The 13,273-nt window shown below is 44.5% G+C and overlaps 1 protein-coding gene across 1 annotated transcript; it reads right to left on the reverse strand.

The window, feature by feature from the left end:
- Positions 1-11,519: 11,519 nt before the first annotated feature.
- On the reverse strand, positions 11,520-12,589 carry LOC147964331 (uncharacterized). The gene is made up of 2 exons (XM_087529924.1): positions 12,075-12,589; positions 11,520-11,529 (listed from the first exon to the last, which is right to left on the reverse strand). The coding sequence occupies exons 1-2, from the start codon at positions 12,587-12,589 to the stop codon at positions 11,520-11,522; spliced, it is 525 nt and encodes a 174-aa protein (XP_087386050.1).
- Positions 12,590-13,273: the final 684 nt, after the last annotated feature.

Consider the following 13,273-nt stretch of genomic DNA (forward strand, 5'->3'; position numbering starts at 1 on the left):
TACGTGGAAGCTGAAAGGATCGATACAATCGACTACATGAGAGTGAGTAGGGAACTATAAATTTTAAGCTTAACTTCAGCAACATGGAAAAAAGTAGATTACTTAGATATGCAACTAGGTGAACACAATTTATATGGCAAGAAAGCTCAAAGCGGAGTATTCTAGGCAATAATCTTATTAGCGATCCAATAAGCATGCATACAAGGCAAGTAAAGTGCGACCAAGGACTAACCATAGGTGAGTCAAGGACGCAAATTTTATCCGAAGTTCAAGCTCCTTGGGGAGTTCTTTCTTGGAGCAATGCTGAAGGCAAAGCTCCAGGGTGTCACCAAGTGACTCACCATATTCTTTGTCTGAGACTTCGAGTCATCCCCAATTATGAGCCCCAAATCACACAACATGGTCTTGAAGGTGACTACCACACCTTTACAAACTTATCGGAGCACACCAAGCAAAGAAGTTTCCGAATATGACCTCTACCGCCTCAAGCTTCAAGAGTAACAATGTTGATGAAGAGAAATTGAGCGGAGAACACAAATCGATTGGGTGGAAGGTAGATCGGGTTTTGCTCTTGAAGGAAATATGCCCTAGAGGCATTAATAAAGTCGTTATTTATATTTCCTTATATCATGATAAATTTTTATTATTCATTCTAGAATTTTATTAACCGGAAACTTGATACATGTGTGAATACATAGACAAACAGAGTGTCCCTAGTATGCCTCTACTTCACTAGCTCGTTAATCAGAGATGGTTAAGTTTCCTAGCCATAGACATGTGTTGTCATTTGATGAATGGCATCACATCATTAGAGAATGATGTGATGGACAAGACCCATCCGTTAGCTTGGCACTATGATCGTTTAGTTTGTTGCTATTGTTTTCTTCATGACTTATACATGTTCCTATGACTATGAGATTATGCAACTCCCGAATACCGGAGGAACACTTAGTGTGCTATCAAATGTCACAACGTAACTGGGTGATTATAAAGATGCTCTACAGGTGTCTCCGATGGTGTTTGTTGAGTTGGCATAGATCGAGATTAGGATTTGTCACTCCGATTGTCGGAGATGTATCTCTGAGGCCTCTCGGTAATGCTCATCACTATACGCCTTGCAAGCATTCTTACTAAAGAGTTAGTTACGTGATGATGCATTACAGAACGAGTAAAGACCGGTAACGAGATTGAACTAGGTATGAGGATACCGACGATCGAATCTCGGGCAAGTAACATACTGATGACAAAGGGAACAACATAAGTTGTTATGCGGTTTGACCGATAAAGATCTTCGTAGAATATGTAGGAGCCAATATGAGCATCCAGGTTCCGCTATTGGTTATTGATCAGAGATGTGTCTCGGTCATGTCTACATAGTTCTCGAACCCGTAGGGTCCGCACGCTTAACGTTCGATGACGATTTGTATTATGAGTTATGTGATTTGATGTACCGAAGGTTGTTTGGAGTCCCGGATGAGATCACGTACATGACGAGGAGTCTCAAAATGGTCGGGATGTAAAGATTGATATATTGGAATGCTATATTCGGACATCGAAAAGGTTCCGAGTGATTCGGGTATTTTTCGGAGTACCGGAGACACTACAAAAAAATACACTTCCGTGATGATACGTGTTTGTCATAGTAGCTCGCATTTTCTATCATGCATGTACATCCATCACGATTTTATGACAGAATCAAGATAGTCATACATGTGATGTCGTAGAAGTGTTCCATGACATTACCAAAATTATCATCACGGAAGTGTCCACTTCCATGACGATAAATCGCGCGTCACAGAAGTGCTTTCGTCAAGGGTGACCGACACGTGGCATCCACCGTAACGGAACACCGTTAAGCTATCGGGTCGGGTTTTAGATCCAATAACCCGTTAACAGCCCCGGCCAATGGGGATTTTCCACATGTAAAAGCATCATTGGCTGGAGGAGACACGTGTCAAGTCCGTGTTGGCACAGGTGTCACTCATCCAATGGGCGAGACGCGCCTATGATATGTTGACACGTGGACCGGCCCATCAAGTTTAAATGGGCCGGCCCAACTGAAGGCCCACAAGATTTTGCGGACCATAATGGGCTGGCCCAGCTAAAGGCCCACGAGATTTTGCGGACCATAATGGGCTGGCCCAGCTAAAGGCCCACAAGATTTTGCGGGCCATAATGGGCCGGCCCAGGTAAAGGCCCACAATATTTTTGTGTGCCATAATGGGCCGGCCCAGGTAAAGGCCCACAAGATTCTTGCGGATCATAATGGGCCGGCCCAGCTAAAGGCCCACGAGATTCCACCGACATTAATGGGCCGACCCAGCTGTAGGCCCACAAGATTTTGAGGACCCTAGTAGGTCGGCCCATTAACTGGCTGCCATGTTTTGGGCCAAATGCCGGCCCATATTTGATCTGGTCCATTAGTGGCCTGCCACGCTCCGAGCCTAATAGTGGCCCATATGAGATCCGACCCGTTAAAAGCCTACCACGTTCTGGGCCAAATTACGGCCCAGATCAGGTCCGGCCCTTTAAGAGGCTTTGGGCTCAATTATGGCCCATATCAGATTCGGCCTGTCAACTGGACACTATGCTTTTGGGCCCACTTGCTAAAGGCCCAGTTAGTAATTCGACCTGATATTAGTTTTGGCCTGTTAAGGGCCCGTTTAACATTTCGGCCCTATATTAATTTTAGCCTGTTAAAAGCCCGTCATATAGTTGGGCCTAACTACGGCCCGGTTTGCATCCGGCCTGCTCGCAGCCGATATCTGATTGGGCCAAACAAGGACCGAGACAATTTTGGCCTATTAAAAGCCTGTGATTTGATTCGCACAATCATGGGCCGGGGTTCATTTCGGGCTGCTGCCAGCCCGTGAGCTATTCGACATGTTTCAGGCCCAACCTACATCATGATTGCATGACGACCCGATCATGTACCGTAATTTTACGGTTTGGCCGGTTTACTGCGAAGACAGGATATATATACAGTAAAATAACTGCAGCATCGTGAATAAGAAAAAACCTAGACTATACAATAAAGAAATTACGGCATATTACATCCACTGGGCATCAAAGTTCGCCACTATGATAATAAAGCACAAGAAGACAGCAGATTACATACACTGGGCATCAAAGATCACCACCAGTGCAAATAAACACGCCGACAAAATAATATACAAAACCGACAACACTTCAATAGAGTTCAAGAAAGGTTAGCCCTGCTGGGGAGCTGCAGTGCAAGCAGCTGAGCAAGATGATGAGACTATGCTTGTTCAACACTTATATCTTCCTCACTCTGAAAGATAAACAAGCAGATAGATGACAGGTTTTGCACATAAAAGTATCAGTGCTGACAATTCATCACATTTCTTACTGACGAATACAATGACATAGTTTAAAATTGCATTAACACAATATGGTATTGTTCAGGTCAAGACATGGCAGGAAATGACATTGTGAAGGAGTTGGTAGCTTCATGACACCACTGAATTACAGATCAAGAACTCATAAGTATCAATGGTTAGTGTGCTGTCAATTTATACCATTTCAGATTGGCAAATAAAGAGACGGTTTAAATAATAGTAGAATGATATGACATTGTTCATAGTTAAGACATTGCAGAATATGACATTGTGCTGTAGTGGGTAGGTTCACCACACCACTGGATTACGGATGAAGAACAGAAGCATACATGCAGTGCAAAAGAAGATCACTTGCTCTGTATAGTTTAATTTACATGGTATGAAGAAGGAACTTGGTTGTGCAACTGAAACTTAAATTGAGAAAGGACAAACTTTTGTTTATGAACTACATAATAAACTTTGAACAAGCAATTTGATGCAAACACCAAAAATAAACAGCTGTTGCAGTCATGCCTAACCAAATATATACAACAAAGTTTGAAGGCTTGAGATGGACAAACTTACATTATTGGTGAAGACAGGCTCTATAAAGGCCTTGTCCATGCTGATGGGGGGGGGCAATTCAAGAAGTTTACCACAGAATCTTCTTCAAAAGCATTGCCTTTATTCTACATTTTGTTAAGAGTAAATATAGATGTGATAATATACGAAAAATGGAGAATATTTAAGATAAGATGAAGAGTGATGCTACATAACCAAGTAGCTATAAATGTAAGTGCAGCGATACAAGCAAAAGGTACAACCAAGAGCAATGCACAGCTAAACTTCTTCAGTACCCTTATGGTAAGAGTAAATATTGATTTGATGTGTAGAAAATGGAGGGAAAAGGAAAATAAGTTGCAGAGTGATGGTACATGAACAACTACCTGTCATTATAAGTACACTGATAAAGGACAACATGTACTTACAAGAACAATGCAGAGCTAAAAAAACATTGGCATTGGATATATTCTACACTAATGTAACCATTCATACAGATCAGATAATTTGGAGCGAACAATTGATAAGCAAGCTATCATGCATACTGCTGTCACATAATGAACCAGGTATGTATGCAAGTACAGTGATACAAGACAATAGGTACTAACAAGAGCAAAGCAGCGGGCAACATATTTGCGATATCCTGTCGTTCTTGTCAAACCGGAATTCTTCTTCGAGCTGATTTCCTGCAAAAAAGATCCGTCAGGCACATGCGGAAAAGTAGAAGTTCAAATTGTCATGTGATTTCATAGACAATACCTCATCCTGGGAACGAGACCAGTGCATAACAAGGTTTTTCCATTCAATGTCTTCTAAATTTAGCACAGGAGACTTCACCGGAAATTCGTTTATAGACTTGCCATCAAAGTGTGATTTCCTCAGGTAACACCGACACTGCTGCAATGCTTCCTTGAAAAGCACAAGCAAGCTTTGCTCATCATGACTATCCAGATTGACCTTCGCCTAGTTACAATAATGTAATATAAATCATTGATGTGTTCAATCAGTAGAAAATAGGAAAATAATAACCATGAATAATAGCACTTACACGTAAGTTGGACAGGAAGATCTAAAAATGGTGTTTGTCTTCACAATAATCTTCCCATGATGGGAATATATGCACATAGTCCCTAACAACATTGAAAGCATTGTCTTTTAAACTGGGAATAAATGGAATGGGGTTCCAATCTGCAGGAATTGGCCGTCTCTGCAGTTGGGATAGGTCTTCGGCCGGTGGACTTGCTGTACTTTTTGCTGGAGTGGGATTTTTCTGTGGTACAACTGGTGCTATGGCAAATGAAATCGGTATACCTTTTGCTGGAGTGCAGGTCCTGTGTGGTGGGGCTAGTGGTGTGGCCAGTGAAGTATGGGTACAGTCTGCTGGAGTCGGTCCTACATTTTGTGTCACTGGTTGTACAGCCAATATAAGTGGGGTGCTGTCTGATTTCTCCGGCACCACCACATTTTTCAAGGACTTTGCTGGTGCTCCTTCAGGTTCGGCAATCACCCTGTTCCTTTTTGATGTCTGATGCACAAGAACAACATTTGAGTGGAAAAACATGGTATGATGACAGATGGAATATGTATTGATAATGGATGGGCATGGCATCTCGACATATATGATGAGTAAACTAAGCAGATGGCGGTGCAACAAAGTAGAAGAAATGCAAGACAACATACGCAAGATACCCGCAATCAATAAAACATTGCCAAATTAGAACAGTCACCTTGATGGGTGAACAGGACAGGCCATCTGCCTTTGACTCCTCGAGGTTAGAATAGTCATTAGGATCATATTCTGAACAAGAATCAACAGGTGGGGAGCGTATGAGTTTCATTGCATCCAGAATGGCACTCAATGCCTTGGTGCCAATTTTGTAAGTCATTGTAGTGTTTAGCTTCAAGAGTGGACTGCTGCTAGTGCGACACAAAGCAGCTACACAGATCATAGTGTAGATATAACGAGAAAACCTTAAGCATCAGAGTAAAATCAGCAAAGTGGAACTTGCTGGAATGTATGTGCTAGTATTGCCGGTACGGCTAGAAAGGCTTCGGATACCAGCTCTCTTCAAGTGAAGGTGCGGTACTGTTAATATCAGTGTAACTCTCAAAGGCGACATAGCTCCCCGTATTTCCTTGCTATTCTTATAGGATTCAAGTGGGCAGGCCACTACAAATCCTATTCCTATGTTTACAAGATCCTACGAATCAAAGAGGCTCAAAGTGTCCATCACAACCGACCGTATAGACCTCTACACTGCAAATGTCCCTGCTCATCTTCAGTACAAGGAACATACTGTACTACTATCATACTCCCTCCGTTCCAAAATATAAGTCTTGGTAGAGATTTCCACTATGGATCACATATAGATGTATCCAGATACATTTTAGAGTGCAGATTCACTCATTTTGCTCCATATGTAGTCCATGGTGGAATATATACAAAGACTTGTATTTAGGAACGGAGAGAGTACATATTAAAGAAGAACGGAAGAGGAACATGGTAAAGAAGAGCAAGCAGATTTTGGACAATAAAATGTTGGTTGCGCAGTGCCCACACATGATGAACCAGAGCGCATTAAGAATGCAACTCCCAGCTGTCTCTCGACCATTTCAGGCGGTTAGATGAAGATCCTATGTCTCCTAACCCTTCTTCTTCCCCGTCTCTGATTATTCCCATTCAGAACACCGCACGGGCCGTCGGCCGGACCACCAACCCCCACCGCCTGTGTTCCTCCACCACCCCACCCCCACCCCCGCCCCAACCCCCACCCGCATCGAGTTTTCTTCGTTCGGCGAGGCCCCACAACCACCCGAGCCCCTTCGATCGCACCGGCGAACTCCGGCGAGTTCTAAAAAATCGACTGACCCAATTTTGAAATTTAGTCTACTGTGATTTAACTAGTGTGGAATATAAAAGGGGAAAACCATAAGCATTGGGAGTATAGTGTTGAGCGTGCCATGGTGGATCTAAAGGTGCAAACCGGACAAAGGAAACTTCGCAACCAAGACAAGAAATCAGAGTAAAGCAGTGGCGATCTATTTTCTTGCTGCGATAAATAAGTTGAGCAGATACGAAAGAGTACTGCCTCTGGTGCGGCGCCGTGTACGCATCTGCTGAGAATTTGACGGTGCTGCGGTAGCGATGGTTGTCGGCGGTGTGGAAGCAGATCTAGGAGGGTAGACGGTGGCGGCGGGGCGCGGTGGACGAGACGGTCGTAGGAGCGGCGCCGACAAGGTGGATGACGGCGGGGATGAAGCGAGAGGACGGGATGCAAGGATCCCGGCCCGAAGCCATGGATGAGAGAGGTTGATCTCTTGTAATGGATGGCGGCGTCGGGGTATCAGCTCCGGCATGGTGGAGGAGGACGGCGGTGGATGGGGTGGCGGACGGCGGCGGATGGAGGAGGGTGGGGTGGAGAGGGTGTTTTGGCGCCCACGGAGTATGAATGGGGAAAAGGGAGGTAGAGAGGAAGGGGGGAACCATGTATTCAGGGCGCGCTTGTGTCAAATGCGAGGAAATTTACAAACTTAGCCCCTGTTTCAAATTTCTACTACATCACAGCAATATTAGTCGGTTGGGGATAGGACGGTAATCTCGCATACACCGAATATTTGCCGACAAGAGTTTGTTTTTGGCGCCCACCGTGTATGAATATGAATCGGGGAGGGAGTCGATTTCGGCCGAGGACACACTGTGTTTTGGCGCCCACCGTGTATGAATCCGGGTGAGAGGCGGTTACGTCACGTTTGGGTGAAATTACAAACCTACCCCTATCGAAACCTATAGAAATCCAGCAGATAGGCTTTGCTTGGCAGGGATAGGCAGTAGTGATTTCCATCTCGCAGATTTTGGTTTCGGGCGGTTACTGCGACTTTCCCCGCTTCGTTCCAATTTTGCAGAGTGCACGTTTACCGTGCCAACTCAATTCGAATCCCGTTTGTATTCTTTTTTTTCCGGGCGGGATCCATTTTCAATTGGAATTACATTCTATATACATCATTATATATATATACTTTCAAAAGCACAACAAAGAATTCTGCTCCTTTATATGTATAATATGATTTACAAATACAACGATCTCGAAATCTTAAGGTTGAATTCAAAAAAATTTAACCAAATTATGTTCTACTAAAATGTATGGATCAGTAAAATCTACATATTAAATAACATAGATGTGCGTGAATTCATATGAGTATGCATGTTTGATAGATCAATTTTGGTTCGAGTATGGATTACATGTATCATCATCTCGAATTCAAATATTTGAATCCCTTTTTTGTTCACTCCTTTCACGCCCATCTCTCTCGCATGCATGCTCCTTCAGGTAGCTATCACTCTCTTTTCTCCATCTCACCCGCACGCTCACTTCATGTTTTCTCCTATCCTCGCAAACATGGTCTCTCGACGTCTCCCTTGAGAAGTGTCACACTCTCCCTATCATTATACATTACACGGTTTTCATTATCTCTCACGTCTCTACTGTTCCCTGGTATCACTCGGTACCTAAGATTTCTTTTTCATCACCACACACACAGTCTCCACTCGTCTTTCACTTTGTCTTTCTCTCTATGGGATTCTCTCACACACCCTATATGTCTCTACATATGACTCATACCACTAAAATTACTCTCTCTCTCTCCTGTAGACACAACATTTGTTGCGGTCTCCTTTTCGTCTCCATCCCAGACTGACATTATTCATTTGTTTACCGATCAGACAACCCCGACTACCGTCTCCTCTCTCTCTCTCACAGACACACACACAACTCCTGCTTCCACTCCCCTTCCCGACTACCGTCTCTCTCACACACACAAAACTCTCGCTTTTGCACCCCAACTCGTATTTCTCTCACAAACATTTATCGACTAGCTAGCCTCTAGATAGGTTTATACACCCGCACACTCGTGCTTCCACCATCGCATACATGTCTCTCTCCCGCTCCTTGTATCTATGTAGATTTTTCTTCCCTTCTTGAGACATGCCCTCTCGATCGTGCACACACACACTATCGCCTCATTTTAAGCTGATACCTATCGCACACACACTCCTTGTGTCTTTGTCACACATGCACTCCGTCCTCCTCCACTCTCCCTCTCTCTCTCACACACACATGGGCTTTTTGCAACAACTAGCAAGATGCCCATGCGTTGCACGGAACATCAAGATGCATTTGTATGAGTAGTTTATCTTGTGGGGGAAAAGGATGAACGAGGGAAGGCCTTATTTGCAAATGTGGAGAGGGGTGTGGGTATCTTTTTGCAAAATTGCCATAGTTTCCTTCCTATCCGTCAGATATAGATCAGACGGCCTATATTGCAGGATGGTAGGCACACGATCATCACCGACAATGCTTTTTATAAGATTAGGGATAAAAAATAGAGTTGGTGATGATGGTGGACCTGCCATCCTGCAATGTAGGTCATCCGATTTATATATGACAGGTAGGAAGGAAAATATGGCAATTTACCCGCACTCTTCACCACATTTGCAGATAAGGCCTTCCCTCGTTCATCCTTTTCTCCCACAAGATCTTGATGTTCCGTGCAACGCACGGGCATCTTGCTAGTAAGAGTAGAAATTAGACATATACCACTTCTCGAACCTTGAAACCAACAACATTCCTCCCTTATCTCATCAAAACCGCCAAAGGAATATATTTTGAGTGAAACATAACATATTTTTAGTGATATATGTATTTCAAAACTAGACTTTTTTCTATCAAATCGGTGAATATGTATTAATATACTTTGATCGTGTGGCAATGCATTGGCACATTGCTAGTAGTTATTATAATTTTTTGGACACCAGACAAATGGTGGAGTACATGTACGAAGAGAAGAGGCGCACGCACGCAGTCGGCCTCTCACTGTCTCGCACACATGAGTGTTACATAAAGGCGACGTTAACAAATAAACCCTAAAACCCTAGGTGCACGATTGCTGCATTCGCGGGTACCGGGTACGTGGTGGAGCACCTTTGTAGGAATAGTCAGCTCGCGTGATAATTTGATCCATAGGAGTTGATGGTCGGGACCACAGGTGAACGACTTGGAGCGCGGTGGCTCGCCAGTTGCCACAGATCGAGTAGCCATGTTTAAAATATCGTTTTTTAAGCAGGGTTAAGAGTTCCGATTTTCAATGGCGCGTTATAAGTAGTAAGTAGTTTTTAGAATGATTGGTATGGAGCGAAAATGGGAATTCATAGTACTACGTACCTCCTTGGCGTATGGTTGTATGGTTTTTTTTGCGATGGAGGTTGTATGGGTTTATGTTGCGAGATGTTGAACCTGGTAGTTCTAGGGCAAATACTATTGTTTAGATTTAGATGCTGGTTTTCAGTAATGAAAATCGGAAGGGGAAACCCTTCTTTGATTAAAAAAAACTACTACCTCCATTCTGGTTTACTAGTCCCCATCGTACTTTGGGTCAAAGTTTGTCCATGAATTTTACTTGTAAAATGTGAATGGAAAACAAGATTTTGTTATACCCAAACAAAAAAGGACTGGAGGGAGTGATTGCTCTAACACGGACGCGACCTCTCATAGCGCAGGCATTGAACCGGCGCGCCGGCCAAGAGGGCCGCACTCGCTGCAGGCCCGGCTGAGCACGCCTCCTCGCCGCGTGCAACCAGCTTAAGACTGCCCCGCCTGCCTTCATTGAATCCGCATGTGTGCCGGCAACACGTCCTTCCGCGAGCCGGCAGGCATTTTAGAACACAAAAAATGACTAAAATATAATTAATTTACGCATGGTCTTGACTTGTTGTGCTCGCACTGGTAGCAAGAACTAGTAGAGGATTTTCTTTATTTATAACTCTCCTCACATTTTTTTGTCTTTGAAGTGAATCATGGTTGTGGACATTATGTATGAATGTGCAGATATCTGTGAACATGAGTTTGATGTGAAAGTTGAACTTGGAATGTCGGGCTTGCGCGTGAACTATACCATGTCCAATGCTTCGTCTGTTATTGTTTGGAAATTAATTGCTGTTATTACATGACCCGAAAAAAACATTTTGTGCCACATCAGTAGATGCACGGACATCACAACAGGCATGCTGACTAGATAAACATTTGAACCTAGCTATTATGAAGGAAATTTTGTATTGACAACAGTTTTAGATAGCAGGAGACGCCTAGCCTGCTCTGCCTCTGCTAGCTTATTTCTGGCTTCTTCCATCTCTTCTTTGGCTTGGGTGAAGAGAGCATCTGATTGCTTTTTTTGCTTCTTCAGGAACTCAGCTACATTCTCAAGGGCTGCTGCACGCTTTCTTTCAGCCTTTACTAATGCCACGAGGACACGAACAACTGACGACTCCACCTGGCTTGTGTGTAATCCAGCATCATCTGGGAATTTGCACCTTGTGTCTAATCCAACATCATTAGGGAACTGGCACCTTGTGTGTAATCCAGCCTCATTTTGGAAACATGATCTCGAGGTTGACCATACTTCCCTCCTCGCAAGAACTGCATCCTGACATGAAGTTACTTCTTTTTTAGATCAATACTCAGAGCAACCTAGATCCATTTAGTAGAAGCCAGATAAACAGAAGTTGGAGAAGTGAATTCAAAAGGAAAAAAATATAAAAACAGACTACAAGGTGAGAACACCCACTTCCTACATCAAGCTAAAAATGAAAGCATTAAGACAATTAAGACTCTTCTTATTACACATCGAAGAACACCACGCTTAAGAGAAACAGAAACTACAACATATACACATCGAAGAACACGAGGCTACACGAAAGTAATTGAAAGGGTGTTACTTACCAAAGCTCGTTTTACAGGTTCGGTGCAGCTCCTCTTTAACTTGCCACACTCCTTGAAGATGTCCCGAATATCCCATGTTTGGTCTTCCTTGCTCCTCTGCATGTTCGCACTCGTGGTTTTAAAATCTCAACATGGCAAGAAAAATATACTACTAGTAATACCCGTCGCATCTTGTGGGCAACATTAAAGCACTCGTCTGCCATGTTAGAGCATCTCCAACAGAATCGCAACGCGCGGCGCTTTAAAAAAGTGTTTACAGTGCTGAGATCGAGAAGTAGATACTAGAGAGTAGAGGATAGTTCTCAACATAGATAGATAAAAAAGATAATTCAACTACTCCTCGTCACCCGACTCCTCCTCGGTGATGTCCTCCTCCGACGTCTGACTGTAGGCGTGAAGATACCGATCGTCGTCGGATTCCCAGGGCGACACTGCTCCTAGCCTCATGTTGAATTGAGCGTCCGCTTTTTGCCTACGCTTGTCCTCGCGATAGGCGGCTCGCTCCGCCCTCCTCTTATCCCTCTCCGCCCTCCTTTGCACGTAGAACTCGCGCTCGTTGATGATGTCCTGCAGGAAGTGTTGGCGCCACAGCACCATGGCTTCCATGTCCATCTCGGCGATGCCGATACGGTACTCCCGCCTCCGGTTGTCGCGATGATCCTCATCGATGCTAAGCCGCGGCAGAGGCGCGAGCTCCTGCGCCCGCTCCCACGTCGGCACGTTGGGGAAGTTCAATGTTCTATGAGGCCACCGGAGGCGCCACACTGCTGCGTCGTACGCGCGGGCGGCCTCGTTGGTGGTGTCGAAATTGCCGAGGCCGAGGCGCATCCCGCGGAACCGGATCACGGCGGAGAAGCTGCCGGAGGGGTGCGCGCGGACGCCGCGGTATCCCCAAGTTTCCCAGTGACGCGGCGGCATGGTGGCGCAGCGGCGGCGAGGCGAAAAAGAGCGGGAAGAGAGCGGTGGCGAGGCACAGAGCGGGGAGAGAGCGGTGGCAAGGCACAGAGCGGTGGGAGGGCGTTGGATTTTATAAAGCGCGCCAGACGCCACGCGCCAAAACTAGCGCACGCCCGACCGCTTTTTCCCGCGCGCGCGATCCTTTCCCGACGTCTCTGCTATCTCTACTCTCTTCTCTACTGTTATATTTATTTAATATTTAATATTTATCTCTACTTCCTTTACTGTCTACTTTTTTTCTCTATACTTTTTTCTTGCAATATAGGCCGTCCGATTTATATCTATCAGATAGGAAGGAAACAAATGGGAATTTTGCAAAAAGATACCCATACCCCTCTCTAGATTTGCAAATAAGGCCTTCCCTCGTTCATCCTTTTCTCCCACAAGATAAACTACTCATACAAATGCATCTTGGTGCGTGCATCGCATGGGCATCTTGCTAGTTCTAAAAACCTTTCCATCATTTGCCACACTACTGGTTGCAGATGAAAAACCTACCCAAGCGCAGTGCGATACAGGAGCGACGCACAATTACAAGCTGATATTCTGTTGGACAATGGAGGCTATAACCAATTACTTTTACGGGAACAATAGCACCCAGGAATTTTGAAGGGTAGGTATGAACAAAATTGGAACTGCACATGT

The sequence above is a fragment of the Triticum urartu genome, chromosome 6A (assembly GCF_056163025.1).
Source record: "Triticum urartu cultivar PI428250 chromosome 6A, HENAU_Tu73, whole genome shotgun sequence".
Classification (NCBI taxonomy): domain Eukaryota; kingdom Viridiplantae; phylum Streptophyta; class Magnoliopsida; order Poales; family Poaceae; genus Triticum; species Triticum urartu.